At 36.9% G+C, this 21505-nt stretch overlaps 1 protein-coding gene across 1 annotated transcript in view; it reads right to left on the bottom strand.

The window, feature by feature from the left end:
- The window catches only part of LOC127634665 (glycogen debranching enzyme-like), a 32277-nt gene that overhangs the window by 891 nt on the left and 9881 nt on the right, over positions 1–21505 (bottom strand). The window contains 20 exon segments of the mRNA XM_052114298.1: positions 40–127; positions 305–402; positions 1546–1757; positions 2919–3031; positions 3164–3299; positions 3416–3533; positions 6333–6558; positions 6662–6722; positions 6725–6763; positions 9074–9243; positions 9707–9840; positions 9970–10106; positions 12510–12640; positions 12801–12935; positions 14300–14412; positions 15171–15295; positions 15434–15584; positions 17523–17678; positions 18479–18580; positions 19172–19335. Coding sequence (XP_051970258.1) covers positions 40–127; positions 305–402; positions 1546–1757; positions 2919–3031; positions 3164–3299; positions 3416–3533; positions 6333–6558; positions 6662–6722; positions 6725–6763; positions 9074–9243; positions 9707–9840; positions 9970–10106; positions 12510–12640; positions 12801–12935; positions 14300–14412; positions 15171–15295; positions 15434–15584; positions 17523–17678; positions 18479–18580; positions 19172–19335 — 2609 coding nt within the window.

The following is a 21505-nucleotide window of genomic DNA, read 5'->3' as shown; positions in this document are numbered from 1 at the left end:
GGTGAACCTTAAATATACACTTAATGTATGAAAACTTACAGGTCCTTGGTGATAATTGAATCCTTTTGCACTATTGTAGTTGTCATTATCCAGGGCGTTGTCATAGACACCACAGTACAGGATATCACTGTCAAGACAAACAGATTTCAACATGCGATGACTTCACTGAAGCAGATGTAGTGTGGTCTAGATTAAGAGCACTTGTTTTATCAAACTGTGTCTGGGCAACAGACCAGAAGAGTGCACTCTGAACACAAAATGCAAGTACTATAAGTCAACAGCGGCAGGGGTTGCTTCCACTCACTCGGGGTCCAGCGTTTTCATTCCCAAAGGACCTAATAACTTCTTTTCTGCAACCTCTAAAGCCTTCCAGGCCCTTTCCACTGTAAACATCTCTGGTGCCTAGTAAAAGAAAGTACTGCATGAGAGAATGGCCCAAACATTTCATCATTCATTTTATATGGACAAAAGATGCTATTGAAATGAATAGAGTCTGTCAGTTCCTTAACATTCAGCATAACATCTACTTTTCCACATAAGAATGAAAATCATACAGGTTTGGAACAACATCAAGTTGAGTAAATGATGAGAGAATTTTTCTTTTTTTGTGAACTATCATTTTAACCATGCTGGGAAATTCTATTTAGCCCAGTAGCTGTATTTTGGAAAATGCTAGCTGGTTTCTAGCTGGTCTTAGGTGGACATAAATTAATTTTGGATTACAAACAAACCAGCAACCAGCCTGTCATGCCATTTTAAAGGAATATTCAGAGTTCAATACAAATTAAGATCAATCCACAGCAATTGTGGCATAATTCTGATTACAACTAATATTATTTTATCCTGTAAAAAAAGCAAAAATATGGGTTACAGTAAGGCACTTTCTATATAATGGAAGTGAATGAGGCCAATCTCTAAAAACTGTTTCAAAAGTACTCTATTGCCACAAGACATAAACAGTACGCCAGTTAACAAGATTTATGTGCGATAATGTTGCTTACTAACCTTTTATGTGTAGAGTTATTTCCAATTTTACAAATTCGTTGCCATGATGACCTACTGTCGGTGACAAATAAATAGAAGATCTGATAAGAACAGTAGTCTGCCGCCAAAATTACGATTTAAACAACTATACAGCTCAAATAATACACGTTTTAACAGAGGAATAAATTTAAGAGCTTTTTATAAATGTATAAGATTCACATTTCTGCCTTTTAAAAACCTCAAAAAATTGCCTCATTCATTTCCATTGTAAGTGTTTTGCTCTAACCTTGATTTTTGCTTTATTTAAAAAAAGAAATACAAGGAGACAAGTCAAAGATTAATTATAGTGTACTCAACATTACAGTATGCCACAAATGCTGTCCATTGAGCTTAACGTATATTGAACCTGGAATACTCCTTCAAGTTAGTCTATCTGTTTTTTTTTTTTTTTTTTGACATGGTAGATTTTTAATCATCTGATGACCAGCTTAGACCAGCTAATGACCAACTGACATCTGCTGTCTCTGATATCATCAGGTGTCAGGCTGAACGTGGACTCACCACCACCATAGCGATGGTAAAGTTAGGCCTGAGCTGATAATCACACCAGGGACTGGAGGCCCCGTGACTGTCTTTGTAAATGCATCTCTTGTGGACCAGGTCAGGATGCTGTTCATTTGGGTCAGAAGGGTCGTCTGACACATAGAACATCTTCTCAAAATTCTCTTGGATCCTTTGATTCCACTCCTTATAGGACACTGACTGTTCTTTACCTTAAAAACCACATTGTATTGGTCATCCTTAATCTTTAAAATATACAAAAAGTGACTAGCATGCTTTCAATTGAATATTTCATAATTTTGAGGTACTGTTGCAGGTGTTTCAACTTTATTTGATGAGTTGTGACAGTGCAGCCATACAGTCTCAAAGCTGAAAATTTATCAACACACCAACAAAACAACATTTTAACCTCATTTAAGAGAATTCCGTTAAGCTTTGGTTATCTACAGAAGTTATTACATTTGAATATGTTTGAGTGACATTTAAGGACAAAAACTACATATTGAGATATTTTTCAAGTTTGTGTGATTGTGCTATATTCCACCGTGCAGCGCACACAACACAGACAGAATGAAACCTGCGTGATATGAGCGTGAAGCGATCATCTGTATTCCGCAACTGCTTTCGGGTACTTGAATAATGTATAGGGCAGCAGGTGGACTTTCTTGTGCCCTCCTAGGGTAAGATGGTGCCCCCCTAGGGAGTTGATACACTACGCAGAATGCAAAGTCTGCTTATAGGGAGCGGAGTTACTGCACTTGCTACAATTTTACAGAGTGGTTATCTGAGTTACCGTTGCCTTTCTGTCAGCTCCAACTAGTCTGGCCATTCTCCGTTGACCTCTCTCATCAACAAGGTGTTTTCATCCACACTGGATGTTTTTTGTTTTGGCAACATTCAGAGTAAATTCTAGAGACTGTTGTGTGTGAAAATACTAAATAGACTAAATTCTCCCCATTCTGATGGTTGATGTGACCACAATGTACTAATTTTTCATAAAATGATGTTGAATGCAGCTTTCAGTACCTAACATTCTGCCTCAAATCTTTTAAAAGAAGAAATAAAGTTGTACGAGTTTGAAACATCCTGAGGGTGACTAAATGATGACAGAATTATATATTTTTTTTTTTGCCGAACTTACCCTTTAATACTGAAAATGTATTTATTATTATTATTATTTATGGATTTAGCTTGTGCACTATGCTAATACAACATTTCCAACAATACTGAGAATTTTTCATGCAAAATACAACAACAAAAATCCAAAATTCCACAAAATGTGGTAAAAATGCTATAAAAGTGACATTTTGACAGATACAGTACAATTTAGAAGAGTGATATATGCTTGTGAGAGTGTTTTATAAAGGACGTACCATCTCTGTATATGGTAACAGAGGAGTATGGGAAAAGTGCTTTGTCATTCATCGTCATCAGCCAGCGCACAGCTGACTTACAAAGGGCCACAATCTCCACCGCAGAACCATCTCTGCACATAAATAAAACAAAACCACCCACATGACACATGGAAGACTGGTGGTTTTGCGACAAAATCAATCTTTGGTGGGCAGCCAGCGTTGTTATAGAGGTTAAGCCTGAAAGTTATGTTAGCAGGGTGTACCTGGGTGTAGCAGGGACACCTCTATTATGGGCTTTGTCACTCTCTCCCATTTTGTCCATCCATGTCCCACAGTTAAAGCGATTTCCACCATAAACAAAGCCTGTCTCGGGATTTACTTTTGCCTCCACGTTAAAGCCTGTAGGGTAGGACAGTGAGCAAAGCGAGGTATGGTTTAAGACCGTTTCCAGACATTTTGTAACATGGAAACCAGACCAAACAGTTTCCAGTATGCATGAATACAAAATAACTCACCTTCATCTCGCATGTTGTGGTCGATCTGCGGCCCAGCGTTTCTCTCTCTGAATTCTATTCCCTGCATATGATGCTGCATGGCCTCTTGAATCACCACATACAATGGCTGGTCATGGTCCTGAAACCATCAAAGCAAGATTTTGTCTATTGTACCATCACAAATGTTTAAATATGCAAATTAGGGATTATATTATTAAATGCAAACATAATAGAATAGTATATAAAAGTTATATATTCTCTAGAAAATCAGGGTTCCCACTCTTTTCGAGGCAAACCCAACGATGTGCGCAACGTGTGTAATATTAAAGCAAAAACACATGAGAGGTCACGATGTAAATTGTGGCTATTGGATGTTTATTTATTTTTTATTCTGTTTTCGACAATTTTTAGACATAAAAATATTGTCTAAAAATTACTATATTACTATTCAGTAGTAATATATTGTTAGCTTTTCCCACATTTCACACAGCTTTTATTTTGCCATTTGTGCTTTTTTGATGGTAGTTTCTCACCTCCAGATTGTCAGTTTGCTATGTGGTCCAGTTTGATTATTAACCCCAAAAAGCTGTGAATTACTGAAATAAATTAATAGTCTGTATGTGCTGCGTGCTTCAGAGCGATCTGCTTTCTGTCATCTACTACACACACAGCACACGATGCTCATGACTCTGAGTTGTCAGTGAACGAGCGGCCGACTTCACAAATTCATTTTGAAGTGAGAAGAACATGCAGATTATATATACATTTAATTAAATCACAGCCTTTTGCAGTTTAATAATGACACTAGGACATATCACAATTAAAATGTTACATTAAATGTTAACTGTACATTAAAACATTTACTTTTGTACCAAATATGTCAAATTCTGTAACATTACGCATTTTATAGCTAATTACATTTTTATGACTGGATTCAGTGATTCTGTTCACAACATGGAAAACATAGCATCATAAATGAATTAAGTGGTGTCCAATACTAAAGTATTAATACTTCCAATACTGATGCGTTATCAAGAATATCAATCCTCACATAATTTGTTTTTACAGGATTATTTAAATTCAGAGTTGTTAAAACATTGATCATCTTTAATCCTCATTAATAAATGATACCCTCATGAAAACTACCCATGGACTTTCTGTAGTAATATTGTATTAAGCATGACTAGTAACCATGACTGTTGTAACCATGCTTTTTTATTTTCTTTTTGGCAGAACCAAGGTTATGATACAATTAACCATGGTTTACTTAAGCATTACTGTAGTATCAATATTGTAACTAGGTTTTAGTAGTAGTATAGTATAGTATAGTATAGTATAGTGTAGTAACGATGTAATAATATCTATGGTTAATTTTTTTATGTTAATTGTGGTTTTATATGTGGCTTATACTTAAAAAATATGTAAAAGGTAAATAAAGCAGCCTAATAATTTTCTGCTTAGGCCTAGAAATATATGAAAAATGTAAGTAGGCCAAAAATTTAAGTTACTCATTTTATCCAAAGAATTCGTAAAATTCAATTTATTAGAGGCATCGGTATTGGCGATACTGGCCTAAAAGTACTTGGTATCGGATCGAAAAGAAAATAAGTGGTATCACCCACCCCTATGTCCCATACTAGTTTTAATGGTCTGCTGCTGTGTTTTGCTCTCTCTCTCTCTCTCTCACTTTCTCTCTCTCTCTCACTCTCTCTCTCTCTCTCTCTCTCTCTCTCTCACTTTCCGTCTGTGTGTCTGTGTGGTTTGTTTTTCGCTGTGTGCTCATTTCCAGGTGTAGCCTATCGGCAAATCTGTGTGAAGGTGATTGGCTGTCTCTGATGGTGAGCCTAATAAGATCCAGTTGCAACGCTTCAGAGATGAGCTGTCATGACACCGGTGTGTTTGAGCTGCTCCCGACTCCTCGCCAGCCGCCAAATGAAACTTTGCTCATGTGTTGTTTAGACGCCTTAATGTGTAGTGTGTGACTTGACATTTGAAGATTCAACTAGACACTTTTCTTTAAAGCAGACAGGTGTAGGGGTGGCCTGCCCATTTTGGTTTGCATATGGTTTGTTCCTGTTTGTGTTAGAATAGTTAGGTACGCCTTGTTATATTTTATTTTCAATGCATTTAGGTTATTTATGTCTTCTCCTTTTTAGATTACTTTTGTTTATTATTTTGGGCCAGGGGTCACCCTGAAGTCCTTAATCCTGCTGCTGTTAATGATACTTGTTTACAACAATAAAATTACATCCTACCCTTGGGGATGTAACACAGGACTTTGTTTATGCCAGTCAGCCGTTGACGTTTTTTCACAATGCGCAGCCGGCAGCAGTGCCAGAACTACACAAATGTGCATTAGACACCTATCCATGGTCCCGATCTTTACAATGTTTTTGTACATGTAACAACTTTATTACCAACACATTCAAACTGTTTTATTATACTAAAATATTTTCCACATTTTTCATGACTAAATAACTGCATTGCAAACACAACCATATTGTACCCAAATTTCAAGCAGTCTTTAATTCTAAAAATATAGTTAAGTCAAATTGTTAAAAATCATTACTTATGCGTCCTCTTAAAGGGATAGTTCCCCCCAAAATCATTAAACATTCATGTTGTCCAAACCTGTATGACTTTCTTCTGTGGAACATAAAATATGTTAGGCAGAAGAACAGCCTCAGTAACCATTGACTTTCATTCTTTGGAAACAAAATTTTAAAAAATGCAATGAAAGTGAATGGTGACTTAGGCTAACAATCTGCCTAACATCTACTTTTGTATTCCACAGAATAAAGTCATACGGTTTTAGGACAACATGAGGTTAAGTAAAAAACAGACTTTTCATTTTTTTACGTGAACCATCCCTTTAAGATTGAACCATATATTAAGTGTCATAAGCAACAGTAAGTGATTGTGTTTCCTTTCTTCTTACCACTGTCCCCGGGGGCTGCGGCTCAGATTCATCAGTAGGATACATACGTGACACAGGACATGTTAGAATGTCTGTGCCGTCGGGCACAATGATACAGTAGTCCTGGATACATTGAAGCCACCACCATACTGCATCACGGCAGTTATACCGTGCTGCAATGCCCTGACCCAAAAGGTTAGGGATCAAACCATGACGCATTGTACCAGCAAAGGCCAAGATGATATTTCTGTACACAAAACAAACAAACAAAAAAGACCAGAAAAGAGGATAATTTACGAGTGGAAAAAGATAAAAGATAGAATGCATTTATACTCAAATAAGATGCTTACCGGGCCTCCAGGTATCTTCCTGTCAAAAGCATGAGACCGCGCAGGGCTATGAAAGTGTCTCGCCCCAGCAGCGGAAGATTCCGGTGGAGAAATGTGGTAAACCTGCAAATGGGAAAAAATTAAAACAAAACCTCTTAAAACATTTTCACACTCTCACTAGTTTATTTAATTTGTCTACTGACAATGTCCAACAGAGGACAAGACACACATACATCACAAGAGAATTCTGACATTTCTCCCAATACCCATGAACATGTTGAACACAATGCCATTTTAAACTCATCTTGCATAAAATTTCCATTAAATATTTCAGACCAATCAATTAACCATTTTGACCAATTTATTGACAAGAATAGGCTCAAAAGAACAATTAGCTCACAAGTCAGCAATCACTATCACTTGCGAGTAAATTGTTTTTATTGGATAGTGAATCTTAAAGAACTTTGACACACTAATCCATTATCTGGCCCATTTACCTGACATCACCCTATACATTAAAGTAACATGTACTGAAAGGTAATTTTGTGCAACTACACATAATTGCTACACAATATACTAAAGAAAGTGTTAAAAAAATATTGCTCTCAAAGTCACCAGACTTAAATGCTTTGAAGCTGTTTTTGCCTAAACAATATTATGGGGGAGCATGACCCTGAACCCCCATACTAAACAGGACTACAATATTTTATTTGATGGGGAACCTGCGTTTGGAAAACCTGTATTACAATTTGTATTTTAATTATAATATTTTGTCATATGATACATTTTTTACATTTTGGGATTCATATTTATTCCTCATTTTTCAAAGCTATCCCCATGAGTACATTACATTTTTCACATAATTTCTTGGGAAGTTATGTTCTGTTTATATGTTTTGATGTTTATATACAATGCCTTACATATGGCAGCATGCTGTAACTAAAATGACATTTTCAGTCTTATTTATTGTGAATGTCAAAGTGTTTGTTCAGAGTTATGTTTTCATCTAAAAGTGCCTTTTTCTTGCGGTTTCTTGAATAAGAGCATGCGCTCTCTCCCTCTATGACACATGCAGAAATGGAGGCACACAAAACAAAGTTGGTTAAAATTAAACTGAAACGCTAAGATTAAATGGCAAACAAACACGTATTTGTGACATTTATCCATGTATGACTTCAGAGAGCACAAAAATGTGAAAATCCAGGGCATTTAAGGCGATTTAGAAATCCCGGTCTCACTTTTTTAAAGTCCCTTTCGGGGGTAAGGATGTATTGTCACTCTAAACAAGCAGATATTACAGCTTTTCTTACATTAAAACTTTTGGACAGTTTTGCCGCTTGCTTTGGTGATCGTTGTGCTGCACTGATAGACTGAACACCGGGGCAGGTGAATGCTCTGTCATTGCGATCCGTGTATGTCTTCTCCTTCGTAACCAGGGCCGGCCCGACCCAATAAACAAACTAAACATTTGTTTAGGGCCCCGTGATTGGTTCGGGGCCCCACCCACCACATTTATTTAATTTTTTGCCCATCAATTACTCTAATCAACAAAACACACAACCGTATCAATGAAACATATTATGTTTCATTTCGTATATTTTTTCTAAATTAACTAGAATTTTCTAGAAACCTGTAGGGCCCTATACACTATTTTTGTTTAGGGCCCCCAAAACCCTAGGTCCGGCCCTGTTCGTTACGAATATTATCCATAACGAACAAATTAAACATTGATTGATTGTCAATAGAGGGCAAAATGTGACTGCTGTATGTGCAGGTAGGAGACGGTGAAATGGGGGTGTTTTCGTCTGTCAGTCATTAGCTACGTTTCCATCCAAGTTGCGCATTTCAGAATATCGCAAAAACAATTTGCGGTAAAGCTGCGTTTCCATCCTGTGCATACAAAAGAACAAAATCGTCACTTCTGGGGAAATTGTAGCGACTGTGTGACTTTTATTAATAAAATAATCTTGTTTTTTCCATCCAGCAGATTTTATGTGATATTGTAAAATGCGCATAAATATAGCATTGATGGAAACATAGCATTTGATGCTCTATGATAGTTTAGGCATACCAAGATGGCCACTTGAACACTTCAGGTGGCTTCACCTCCTGCCGGCAGTTTACCCTTGCGTCAGTGATCCAGTTCTATATATATATATATATATATATATATATATATATATATATATATCTCAGTGGTTGCACACATGACTGTTGGAACCCCAACTTGCTTTTTAAGTTTTAGTCAGATGATACCACCTCAGTTGATCTTATTTTAAACATCTATTGTGTTCCATGAAAGAAAGAAAACAATAGTAAATTATGACAATTTTTTTTTCTTTCATGGATGAACTATCCCTTTAAATCATAAAATAAACATAAACAGTTCCACCCATTTCAATTCCTAGAAAAAAATGGGTGTTTGAATCCAACCTGCAGCAAGAGACACGCAACACTGCTCCTCTTGTTTGGTTGCATCATTGAGACAGATTCCTTCCAGTTCAGGGGAAAGATGAGGCAGGGCAGGGACACGACCCACCCCACACATCTGAACCGAACCCAAAGCCAGCTGCTTGACCAGAGTTGAACCATTCTGAACAAAGCTGTCATTTCAAAGAAACACACTTGCACACATTTACAAACTCTCTTCACATTGTACAAATACTAAACATTCTCACACTCAGTGCGTTTACATGTGTTTCAGGGGACTAAAACAATAATACGTATTTTTTTTAATTTGTCATTTAAATGCTTTAGTCTGACTGAAATCATAAAAACTGTCTGACTAACAGACCTAGATAATGCGAATGTAGCTCGGCTTCATCCGGCATGTACACACATTAATCAGACATTTCATTCTCAACAAAACAGATGTGTGACGTGAATTACCGGTACTTCCTCAGCTCTCGTCCATCCTTCTAATATTCAGTTATGCAATGTGTCATGCATACTTGAAGATGAAGACTGTAGTTTGACTATGCAAAAACACGCTGAAGGTTGATTAGAACTGTACATGTAAACGCACTGACTCATAGACATTTAACTTATAAAGAGAACAAACCAAACCTGGACATTTGGTTGAAAACGGCATTTACAGCTGTGGTGTATGCCCCAACAATGATGGCATCAAAGTAACATGGCACTAAGTAACGTGGAATATGCTTAAGATATGTAAATATGGCAACAAACCACTTTCCCACCTGCAAAGAGTAGAAAAGGATCATTCATCGATGCTTGTACAGAGCAAATAAAAATGTATTGGGAATCATGATATAGAGAATTAAAAAAAACTGTCTATAAATAAAGGGAATATTTATTTCCTGTCCTACCTCCCGCAAAGCGCCACCTTTATTAATCAGGCGAGTGCTCACATAATCAATCATCCAATCGCCTTGTCTGAGATTGTCACAGAATGGATGCCCAAGGTCATTTTTGGGGCGAATTTCAGACAACACTGACACAAAACCTGTAAGATGCAAAAACATGGCTATGTTCGGAATGGAATGCTAGCGTACTGCTTACTTTATACTGCATTGTATACAATGGATACTGGCAACTATTTATTTAAAAGTAGTATGTGTAACTCTGCATTATATAACAAGATACAGTAGGGTTGCCACAGTGTACAGTGTTACCGGTTTTACTCTGTACATGGGACAACACCGGTGTGACATTTTATACCGGGTAAAAGGGGGAAATTATGAATGGAACTTCTAATATCAATACAATAGCTTAATGAATAGAACAGCCTTAAATAAAGAATAGTCACTCTTACTTTGCTTCAGTCTTCAGACATTTTTTTGCAAGAATAGTATAATCTATGAGAATGCGGCAAATGACCTCAGACCATCTCAGATCAGGAGGTGCTTTGAGTTCAGTTTGCTTTATTTTTGCAGAGCCGTTTGTTGTGAGCGTAGCTCTGCAGGGTCATATATATATATATATATATATATATATCTGTGATTAAATCATAAAATAATATAAAAACAAGTTCACCTCAAACCATGATTTATATTTCAGTGATTATTATCATCATTTGTTAACTATAAGTGATTATTATGTTAACATTTAAAATTGTTTTTAAATCTTAATATGTATTAGTAATTTTCCATCTGTCATCATAGACGGATACTTACATGATGGTCAATGGAAAGGTGGTTATACTGTATATGATTTTTTTTGACCACTTCGTTTTTCATTGCTTTTTCATTTCATTTGAAGTGCAATTTGAATTTAGAAATGTCATATGGTTTAGTTTTTTTTTTATTAATTAATTAAATTTTCAATGCAAAATCACCAAAGCAAGAATATTCACCAATCCCTAAGCTGGGGGGTTGACCATGTAACTGTATATTGATATATATATATATATATATAATTTCTTGTATTTTTTTTTATAAAAATATGATTAAAATATTTTACATATCGAGCATCCCTAGGACGGAACAAAAAGAATATATTCACACACATTCAAAGTCATTACCCTTCCAAAGCAGCTCAACTGGGTACTGGGATGAAAGGTAATAAAACACCAACATTATACCCACAACATCCGACAGTAAATTATGTATTTGCCCGGACAACGAAATACCGACAGGTAGCCCATGATGGAGTTAATGCATGAATGAAGTAGGTTCATTGCCAAAGAGATGTTGCCCTTCACACTGTTGAAAAGACATCTTTCAAACAGTTGAATATACATTTTAATTGCACTTTGCGCAGTTTCATTAGAATTTTGTTAAAATAAATATTAAATAGAATTAAAAGTTTGAAATCAAGCTGCCTTGCGTTATTGTGTAGGCTATTGCTTAAGGAAAATTACCCCATAGTACCACTTAGCATCCAACCAGCGGTAATACCCGGGTCAGTCGGATAGAACGTGAACACCGCACCAGTGTGTAAATTATGATATCGTGGCAAGTGGTACAGTATTCTGTGCATTTTGGGCACTGATGTGTACTGCACGAATGTCATCCAGGTATTCCCTGCATACAGTACATTAGCATATACAGCACATTATACTGTATATACTGCAGAAATAGTAAGAGTAGTATAGTAGTATGCTATTCCAACTACAGGCCATGAGGTTACAGTGGCTATGTTTGGAATAGCATTCTAACATGCTACTCTTACTACAATATTTGTGCTGTGTATAGAATGTGTACTGTGCACATTATGTGAATTTCATGCATGAAATACCCGGCTGACCTGCGTAAATACACTGTGTGCAACTCTATTGCAATACTGCATCCAACAATGTAATACACTCCACTCGATCTTCCAATTTCCAGGTTGATGAATGAATTGTTAGTAATTATAGTAGCGGTTTTAACATCTCTTTTTCTTGTTATTTGATGAAACTGCCAAAAGTTTAAGGAATTTGAATAAAAAATGCTAAAAAACTGTTTTTATTTTTAAGATGATAACTTGACACCACTTATAAGAAATGTGATGAGGCCACTTGTAGCATACTGCTGTATATAGGGGGCACTGTTGTGGTGGTAGCGTAGTGGGCAAAAGCACCAAACTGGTAAGCAGAAGGTTGTTTGTTCGACCCCCACAGCCACCACCATTTTGTCCTTGAGCAAGGCACTTAACTCCAGGTTGCTCCAGGGGGATTGTCCCTGTAATAAGTGCTCTGTAAGTCGCTTTGGATAAAAGCGTCTGCCAAATGCATAAATGTAAATGTATAACTTTTATCTAGGAATAATGGCAACCATTTCAATAACGTTTTTTAGTAGGCGATGTACAGTGTAAGTATTCAGTAAGTAACTATTCCATTCTGAACATCACCAGTCACATGTCCACAGTCCCCTGACCCAACAGCACCTACTGTATTTTGTGATGTGGCTAATTTGGTATCCTATACCTTGTAGGCCTCCATACTTCAGGGGCATCCAGGATGGAATATTGTAGCAGCCACCACCATCTTCCTGTTCCTCAGCATCACAGCGGAACAGTAAGACGTTCAGTTCAGCAAGGGTTAACTTGGAGATTAAACTGTCACATAATAAAAAATAAAAAAAACAGGTCTCAGTAACTGAACTGACACACACTGGGACATTGTCTAAACTGTTAATTGTTAAACAGCACAGTTGATTTTTAGCTTTCCCCCAAAAAAGAATCATTGTCAAATTGTATAAAGTTTAATGTGACTCACAATTCAAGTGCTATTTTCAGGATTCCAGGAACATTGCTGTCAGTCAGACTTCCAGATTTATAAAGCCGGTTAAACTGTACGAGTTGAGTTCGTAGGTAGCCGACCATGTTTTGAGAGTTTGAGTCAAGACTCACCCTGAGAGATAAAATATATGTACAGTACCAGTCAAAAGTTTGGACACGTTTGTTCTGGGTTCAATACAAGTACAAAATAATACAAGCTTAAATCAACAGCATCTGTGGCATAATGTTGATTACTTAAAAAAACAAAACAAGATATAAACATTATACGTGTTAACATGATTGTAGTGTGACAAAATCAGGTATTTACTGGTTACGGTCTCCAGGTTACCAGCATTACGTTGTCATGAAAACAAAGATTTAAAGGCATTCCATTAACAGATGCTCGGAAGATGATGTGCAAGGAAACAAAACTGTAATGCTCCCGTTAGCTTAGCAGGGTTTCAGCTGTCATCAGAGACATCTACTTGCATCCCATTTGATAAACAATGCTGCAACGCTTGCATTTGAGTGTATAATTCACCAGGTTTTGAACACCGGTCTCTGCAAGCATTTGTTAAACAAGCTTTATTATCACATAATGCAGGAACTTTGACTCATTTATCAATATTATTTAATCAAAGTTAACGTGTATCACTTTTTTTACTTAACACAAATATCCGCATGAGTTGCCAAGTTGGAATTCTGACTTAAAATGGCATTCCATTGCACTTTTCCTAATAAGAAATGGGAAAATCTGAGTTGAATGGAACGCAGCATCATGCTTAGATGCTGGAAACTATTCATTTGTTATTTTATTTTTGTTTGGGAATTCCTGTGCAAAGTGTGCAAACCTTTTCTCAATGGAAAAAGTGATTACTTTGAAGAATCCAAAAATATATTTCGATTCGTTTAACTTTTTTGGTCACTGCATTATTTCCATACTTTGAAACAACCTTATGTGCTATTAAGATTAAGATTCAACTTTATTGTCATTGTGCAGAGCCAATGTAATGCAGTTGTTTTCACATATCCCAACTAAGCTGGGGTCAGAGCGCAGGGTCAGCCATGAAACAGCACCCCTGGAGCAGATAGGGTCAAGGGCCTTGCTCAAGGGCCCAACAGTGGTATCTTGACGGTGCTGGGACTTGAACCGCCGACCTTTCAGTCAGTAACCCAGAGCCTTAACAGCTGAGCTACCACTGGCCCTATATTCCATAGTTTTGATAACTTTATTACTATTCTGCAATGTGAAACATTGTAATAAAGAATAAATGGTTGAGTCATAACTTTTGAGTGGCAGTTTTCAATCAATTATCAACTTATATTCAATGAAGGTGACAAATCAAGAAAAGTGATTCACAAAAGGTGTGGTTGAGTTGGGTTGAATTTATAATGAATAGCTGAATAAAGGAGGATTAATGACATTATGTAAGACTGCGTTAAATAGCATGACTTAATTAAGAACTGATTTCCCTGGCAGTGTGTCTGTGCATTTACCTGAATGATATAACACTACCAGGAGTGAGATTTTCAAACAAAATCTCCTCAACAAACTCACTGCGGCCCTTTGTGGTGGCATCTCCCTGTTTTACAATTTCACTGTCCTTTAACTGAAAACAAAAAAAACACATCTTATGACATCAAAAAAGACCATTTTTTTTTTCAAGATTGTAGTTTGTAGTTTGTATTTTTTTTAGGTAAATTACATATTTTTGGTGCAGTAACTGTCGCCATTGCAATAGTTTTAGGAGCTGATTTAACCGTTTTTAATCACCTTTTTGCCAATTTGTTTAAATTAATGTTTAACGGTACAAATATTCCAACTATCAATAATCTATTAATTAAAATGGTCATAAAAACTGCATGCATGATTATAATTAATATATCAAAATGTTGTTTAAAATTGTTTTAGGTGGAGTTTAACAATGATTCTCAACTGGTGGGACGTGACCCATTTCTGGTCTGTTCTGATAATGATAGCAATGCTAAATGCAAATAATAAAATGCAAATGCACCTAACCATATGATCATGCTTCGTTCCAGTACAGCAAAATAAATAGGCTTATGAACTTTTAAAAGGTTTGGTAGAGTTGTGTTGCTAATTTATATGTCACTGTAATAATCAGTAGCAAATACTAATAAATATTTGGCCATGTGTTTGGCTGTTGCAGTTTATGATCATTTTATTACATTACACTTTTTTTAGTTGTTGTTACTTTTGTGCATTTAACCATTTTGTTACTGTGCAATGTAAAATCTGGGTCCTGAAAAAACAGATGAGAACCACAACAGTATAACATGTCAACTTCCCAAAACGAATTGATGTCAACTTTCCAACCAGCTGCTGCTGGAACTGGTATCGTGTTACCTGGAGGTTTTCACGCAGCTCAACTGTGTAGTTCGGCATGCCGTTAATGAACTTCTCATCTTTCGTGTATGACTCAGTCTTTCTCTCTACTGTCCGCGCCTCTAAAATCACTCCCTCGATTTTACCTGTGCAATGAGATGGTACTTTACAGACAAGATTTCTAACAGGGTAAGCTGGTTTTTAAGAAGTATCAACTGGTATCAACTTATACATAATAAAAGAGAGATGAGATTGATGCAAAGGCAGAGACTGTTGGTTTGTACCTGGGATGTACATGGGGGCCAGATGTTCTCTGTACTGGTGTGTTTCAGGGTTTTTAAAGGCCGTACGAGACACAGTCACAACAGACTGATGTGAACTAGGGCAGTGCCTAGTTATTGCCACAGTGTCTTCATCCAGTTGATCTACATAAACCTTTGACATAAAAAGCACCCATAAAGGTACACATAAACACAGACAGTCATACACATTTTTACTGAATTTAGAGGGGTGGAGATGTAGCTAAAAGGTTCAAATGAAATGAGTTTTTAGCCAATGTGTGTTTGCTTTAAGACCATATACACTGATGAGCCCAAACATTATGACCACCTGACTGATATGCTGTTGGTCGTCCGCATGCCACCAAAACAGCTCTGAGCCGCCGAGGCATGGACATACAAGACCTCTGAAGTTGTCATGTGGTATCTGGCACCAAGACATTAGCAACAGATCCTTAAAGTCCTGTAAGTTGCAAGATGGAGCCGCTGTGGATTGGACTTGTTGGCACATCCCACATCTGGTCCAGTCATCTGGCCATAACAATTTGGCCCTTGTCAAAGTCTATCAGGTCTTTACTCCTGCCCATTTCTCCTGCATTCAGCACTTTGACTATGAGAACTGATTGTTCACTTACCATCTAATCTACCCAGTCCCTGACAAGTGACCTTGTAGGAGATGATCAACGTTATTCGCTTCACCTGTGGGTGGTCATAATGTTTTGGCTTATCAGTGTATTTGCAAGTGTTCTCCTAAACGTTGAAAAAAAAAAAAATCACTTATTGAAGAATATACGCATTTAAAATGTTATTGACTAAGACAATTTTCTGGGTTCAACACAAGTTCAGTAAGTTCAATACAAAGAATCTGTGGAATGCTGTCTATTTATTATTTATTGAAATTTTGTTTGACACATACCTCAGTTTGTATAAACAAACAAATGTATTTCTTCTGCAGAGCACAAAATAAGATTTTTAGAAGAATAAATCAGCTCTGTAGGTCCTTTCAATGCAAGTGAATGATGACCAGACCTTTGTAGCTCCAAAAATCACATAAAGGAAACATAAAAGTAATCCATAAGACTCCAGTGGTTAAATCTATAAATTCTGAAGTGATATGATAGGTCTGGGTGAGAAACAGAACAATATTCAAGTTCTTTTTTAACTAAATCTCCACTTTTACTTTTCAGTTTTTAGATGTGAAAGTGAAAATAAAGAGGCACTACACGTGACTTTCAGATGTAAAAGTGAAAGTGAAGATTTAGAGTAAAAAGAAGACTTCAATTTTGATCTGTTTTTCACCCACATCTATCATATCGCTTCTGAAAAGATACTGTAGATTTAACCACTGAAGTCATCCTTTATGTGATTTTTGGAGCTACAAAGGTCTGGTCACCATTCATTTGCACTGTATGGACCTATAGATCTGAGATATTTTTATAAAAATCTTTGTTTTTCTGAAGAAAAAAAGTCATACACATCTGGGATGGCTTAAGAGTGAACATTTTTGAGTGAACTATCCTTTTAAGAAATGCACTTACATTGGAAGCATATGGGGAAAGCATTGCACTGGGATAAATGTTAAAATACACAGTGTTACACATTATACAGTATGTGTTGACATGAGATTAGTACTCATGTAACTAACCTTGTCTGTACAAAGATATATCAAATCTATATTTTGGTGGTCACGACTGCTGTCGTCACGACTGCTGTATTTTATGGTAAACCCTGTACCTTTGGCACAAAATGTGCAAAAATACCAGAAAGGGGTTCAGGTAATGCAGTTTATCCAAGAACACTTTTACCACCACTTAAAGGATGATTTAAACAACATTACAGCTCAAATTATGCATTTTTGTATGGAACAATTAATATAAGTTCTTTAAATATAAATATGCATCACATACATCACAGTTGCTTTTAAATAATTCTGAATGCATTGCCCATACATTTCCATTGTAAGTCCAGTTTGGATAATTTGCATTTAATCAGTTGTCAAAGAACCTCTATGAGTCTCAAACTCTCTTCCTGCTGTTGGATATTGTGACTCACATTAAAATGTATTTGATCTGTTATAAGTAATGATTATCCTGACCTGGGTGAATCCCTTCTCTGCCAGCTCTTGGTGGAGTCTGTTGAGGGCCAGTTTTCCTGACATTATACCAGTTTGAAGGTTCACCTCCCCAACAGAAGAGGGCAGTGCATCAGAGTTCCACTTAGAATAAAGACGCTCTTCCTTTACTACTGAAATCTGAGGAAAAACCAAGAGGTCAAGCCAAGGTTTAGCAAGTAGGCATTGGCAGTTATCCCCTGCTGGTAGATGCTGTAACTACACCATTATGCAGGCAAAAAAGTTTATTCTGACAAAATAAAATGTTTTGCAAGCAATATATAAATTGAAAATACTTCATTATATTAAAGTAGATGTTTTTTGGAACTGAGTACCCATAAGCTGAGAAGGCAGATTTTAAAATGCATACTTCTGGGGGTTCTGTGCCAGCTAAGAAACTGCCATTGAAATGTATGAGAATGCTAACCGATACTTTCTCTGAGTGTTATAGACTCCTTGGTCCTAATATAGAGTAATCAGTCAGATGGCATTAACAGCCCTGAGTGCCAATGAAACAAAGATGGCAGATCCTGTACATCCAGAGCTGCATGTGCCAACTGAGCAACTGTCATTGAGATTAATGGAAAAGCTAACTGATAGCTCTCTCCAGGTGTATTAGAACTCATTGGGAAAAACTTTGAAGTGAAAATAAAAAAGATAACAGAAAGGCTTTTGTTTATGTATGATTTCTGACCTAGATACACAGGGCCCTGGGTGGGTGAGAACAGGCAAAACATTTGTAGAGGGAGTGTTATAATAGAGGTGCCGACAGAACAAAGGATGCCTGTGTTTATATAATTGGGATTTATGTAAACCCAAAAAAATTATGGGTCTTAATAAAATATATATATAAACAAGGCAAGAATGGAAGGGAAAGAGCATGCTTGTAATAATGTATGTTTTTATGTAACAAAACAAAACAAAATCTCATGACTCAAAACCTGATGAGGGACGAGCTCGTCGTATCCTCTAGTGCTGCCTGTGGCACAACAAGCCATAGAGACGATAGCGGAGCTGGGTAGGGCATCATACACTGAACGGGCCTACAGTACAAGACACAAGAGTTCCACAAAATGAAATACAATTCTGTAAAATAGACAAGAATATAATACAATATTTAAAAAAAAATACTTTTTATGTATTTATGTGTATTTTATTTGTGTCTATTGAATAATCTATCACTAAAATTTTAAAAAATGTTTAGTAAAGACTTTTTGTAGTAAATATTTAAATTGTATTCTTACTTTATATTTAAATATAATGTACATTTTTCTGTATAAACCTTATATTCTTATGTACTAATTATTATTATTATGTATTATTTACTTTTTTATCTTTTTTTATCTTAAGGCACAATTTACAATCATGTTTTTGTATTAAACCGCATTACAGATATTACAGCTTCTTTTACTGTTAAAGCAAAATTATCTTCAAAGCTACTTTCAAAGTGCTATTCAAATAAAAATGACTTGACATGTCATGTATATTTCTTTATTACCAAATTATAAATAAACAAAATAGGATTAAAGGAGGAAAAATCATAAATAACCTTAATAATGTCTTAAAAAATTAAGTAAAGATCCTTCACAGGATGTGAGCTTCAGTCAAAGGCTATAACAGGATGCTTTACTGACCTGAATGGGACATTCGTTGTCATGGGTAACATCTAGAAACATGGCGTGAGCTATGGAAGGCAATAAGGGCCTGAGGTTTGGCTGCACAAAAGACCCCACAGGCTCCCCTCCGAACCGGTACACGAGCCGCCCCTCCTCATGACTGTCCCTTGCACTCATGGCCTCTAAGAATGAGACAAAAGATCCTGAGACAATACTGTACCTCTCTCTAAATGGAAAATATATTTTCGAAATTACTTGAGACCAATGAAAGGAATGTTCTGGGATCAGATCAAGGGATCGTTCACCCAAAAACATTATTTTTAAGCTCTATTAACTGCATTTGTAGCATACTGATGATAGGCAAGTAAAAAATTACTGTAATGCAAGTTGTCTATATTGGGTAAAATGGGACTACTGATTTATGTTTTATGATGGATGAGTTCTGTGACATCATGTCATGTCACATTCATCTAAGGTATTAGCTAAGTGTGTAAAAATCTGTCCACCTACAAATATTCTAAAGCATTTAGAATATTTCCCATGCAGAGACTCACACACACTTTGTGTCTCACCTAGGCTTGGAGGTAATGCCAAGCCTAGTCACAAAGACATTGTCCAGCTCCTCACTGCCAGTGAAGAGTTCAGCAACCACATACAGATCAGCCATGTGTTCACGAGCTACAGCCAACATATACTGCAGTGTAGCAACAAAGAACACAGCCACAGTAGCAGGGTTAAATTATACAGGTCCTTCTCAAAAAATTAGCATATTGTGATAAAGTTCATTATTTTCCATAATGTAATGATAAAAATTAAACTTTCATATATTTTAGATTCATTGCACACCAACTGAAATATGTCAGGTCTTTTATTGTTTTAATACTGATGATTTTGGCATACAGCTCATGAAAACCCAAAATTCCTATCTCAAAAAATTAGCATATCATGAAAAGGGTCTCTAAACGAGCTATTAACCTAATCATCTGAATCAACTAATTAACTCTAAACACCTGCAAAAGATTCCTGAGGCTTTTAAAAACTCCCAGCCTGTTTCAATACTCAAAACCGCAATCATGGGTAAGACTGCCAACCTGACTGCTGTCCAGAAGGCCATCATTGACACCCTCAAGCAAGAGGGTAAGACACAGAAAGAAATTTCTGAACAAATAGGCTGTTCCCAGAGTGCTGTATCAAGGCACCTCAGTGGGAAGTCTGTGGGAAGGAAAAAGTGTGGCAAAAAACGCTGCACAATGAGAAGAGGTGACCGGACCCTGAGGAAGATTGTGGAGAAGGACCCGATTCCAGACCTTGGGGACCTGCCGAAGCAGTGGACTGAGTCTGGAGTAGAAACATCCAGAGCCACCGTGCACAGGCGTGTGCAGGAAATGGGCTACAGGTGCCGCATTCCCCAGGTCAAGCCACTTTTGAACCAGAAACAGCGGCAGAAGCGCCTGACCTGGGCTACAGAGAAGCAGCACTGGACTGTTGCTCAGTGGTCCAAAGTACTTTTTTCGGATGAAAGCAAATTTTGCATGTCATTCGAAATCAAGGTGCCAGAGTCTGGAGGAAGACTGGGGAGAAGGAATGATGGTCTGGGGTGCCATGTCAGCTGCTGGTGTTGGTCCACTGTGTTTTATCAAGGGCAGGGTCAATGCAGCTAGCTATCAGGAGATTTTGGAGCACTTCATGCTTCCATCTGCTGAAAAGCTTTATGGAGATGAAGATTTAATTTTTCAGCACGACCTGGCACCTGCTCACAGTGCCAAAACCACTGGTAAATGGTTTACTGACCATGGTATTATTGTGCTCAATTGGCCTGCCAACTCTCCTGACCTGAACCCCATAGAGAATCTGTGGGATATTGTGAAGAGAAAGTTGAGAGACGCAAGACCCAACACTCTGGATGAGCTTAAGGCCGCTATCGAAGCATCCTGGGCCTCCATAACACCTCAGCAGTGCCACAGGCTGATAGCATCCATGCCACGCCGCATTGAAGCAGTCATTTCTGCAAAAGGATTCCCGACCAAGTATTGAGTGCATAACTGAACATAATTATTTGAAGGTTGACTTTTTTTTTGTATTAAAAACACTTATTTTATTGGTCGGATGAAATATGCTAATTTTTTGAGATAGGAATTTTGGGTTTTCATGAGCTGTATGCCAAAATCTTCAGTATTAATACAATAAAAGACCTGAAATATTTCAGTTGGTGTGCAATGAATCTAAAATATATGAAAGTTTAATTTTTATCATTACATTATGGAAAATAATGAACTTTATCACAATATGCTAATTTTTTGAGAAGGACCTGTAGATAGATAGAAAAAAGGATGGATGGAAGGAAGGAAATAA

This window comes from Xyrauchen texanus, chromosome 41 (assembly GCF_025860055.1).
Source record: "Xyrauchen texanus isolate HMW12.3.18 chromosome 41, RBS_HiC_50CHRs, whole genome shotgun sequence".
Lineage (NCBI taxonomy): Eukaryota > Metazoa > Chordata > Actinopteri > Cypriniformes > Catostomidae > Xyrauchen > Xyrauchen texanus.
The sequence above is the reverse complement of the archived record's forward strand: the minus strand, read 5'-3'. Positions and strand labels throughout refer to the sequence as shown.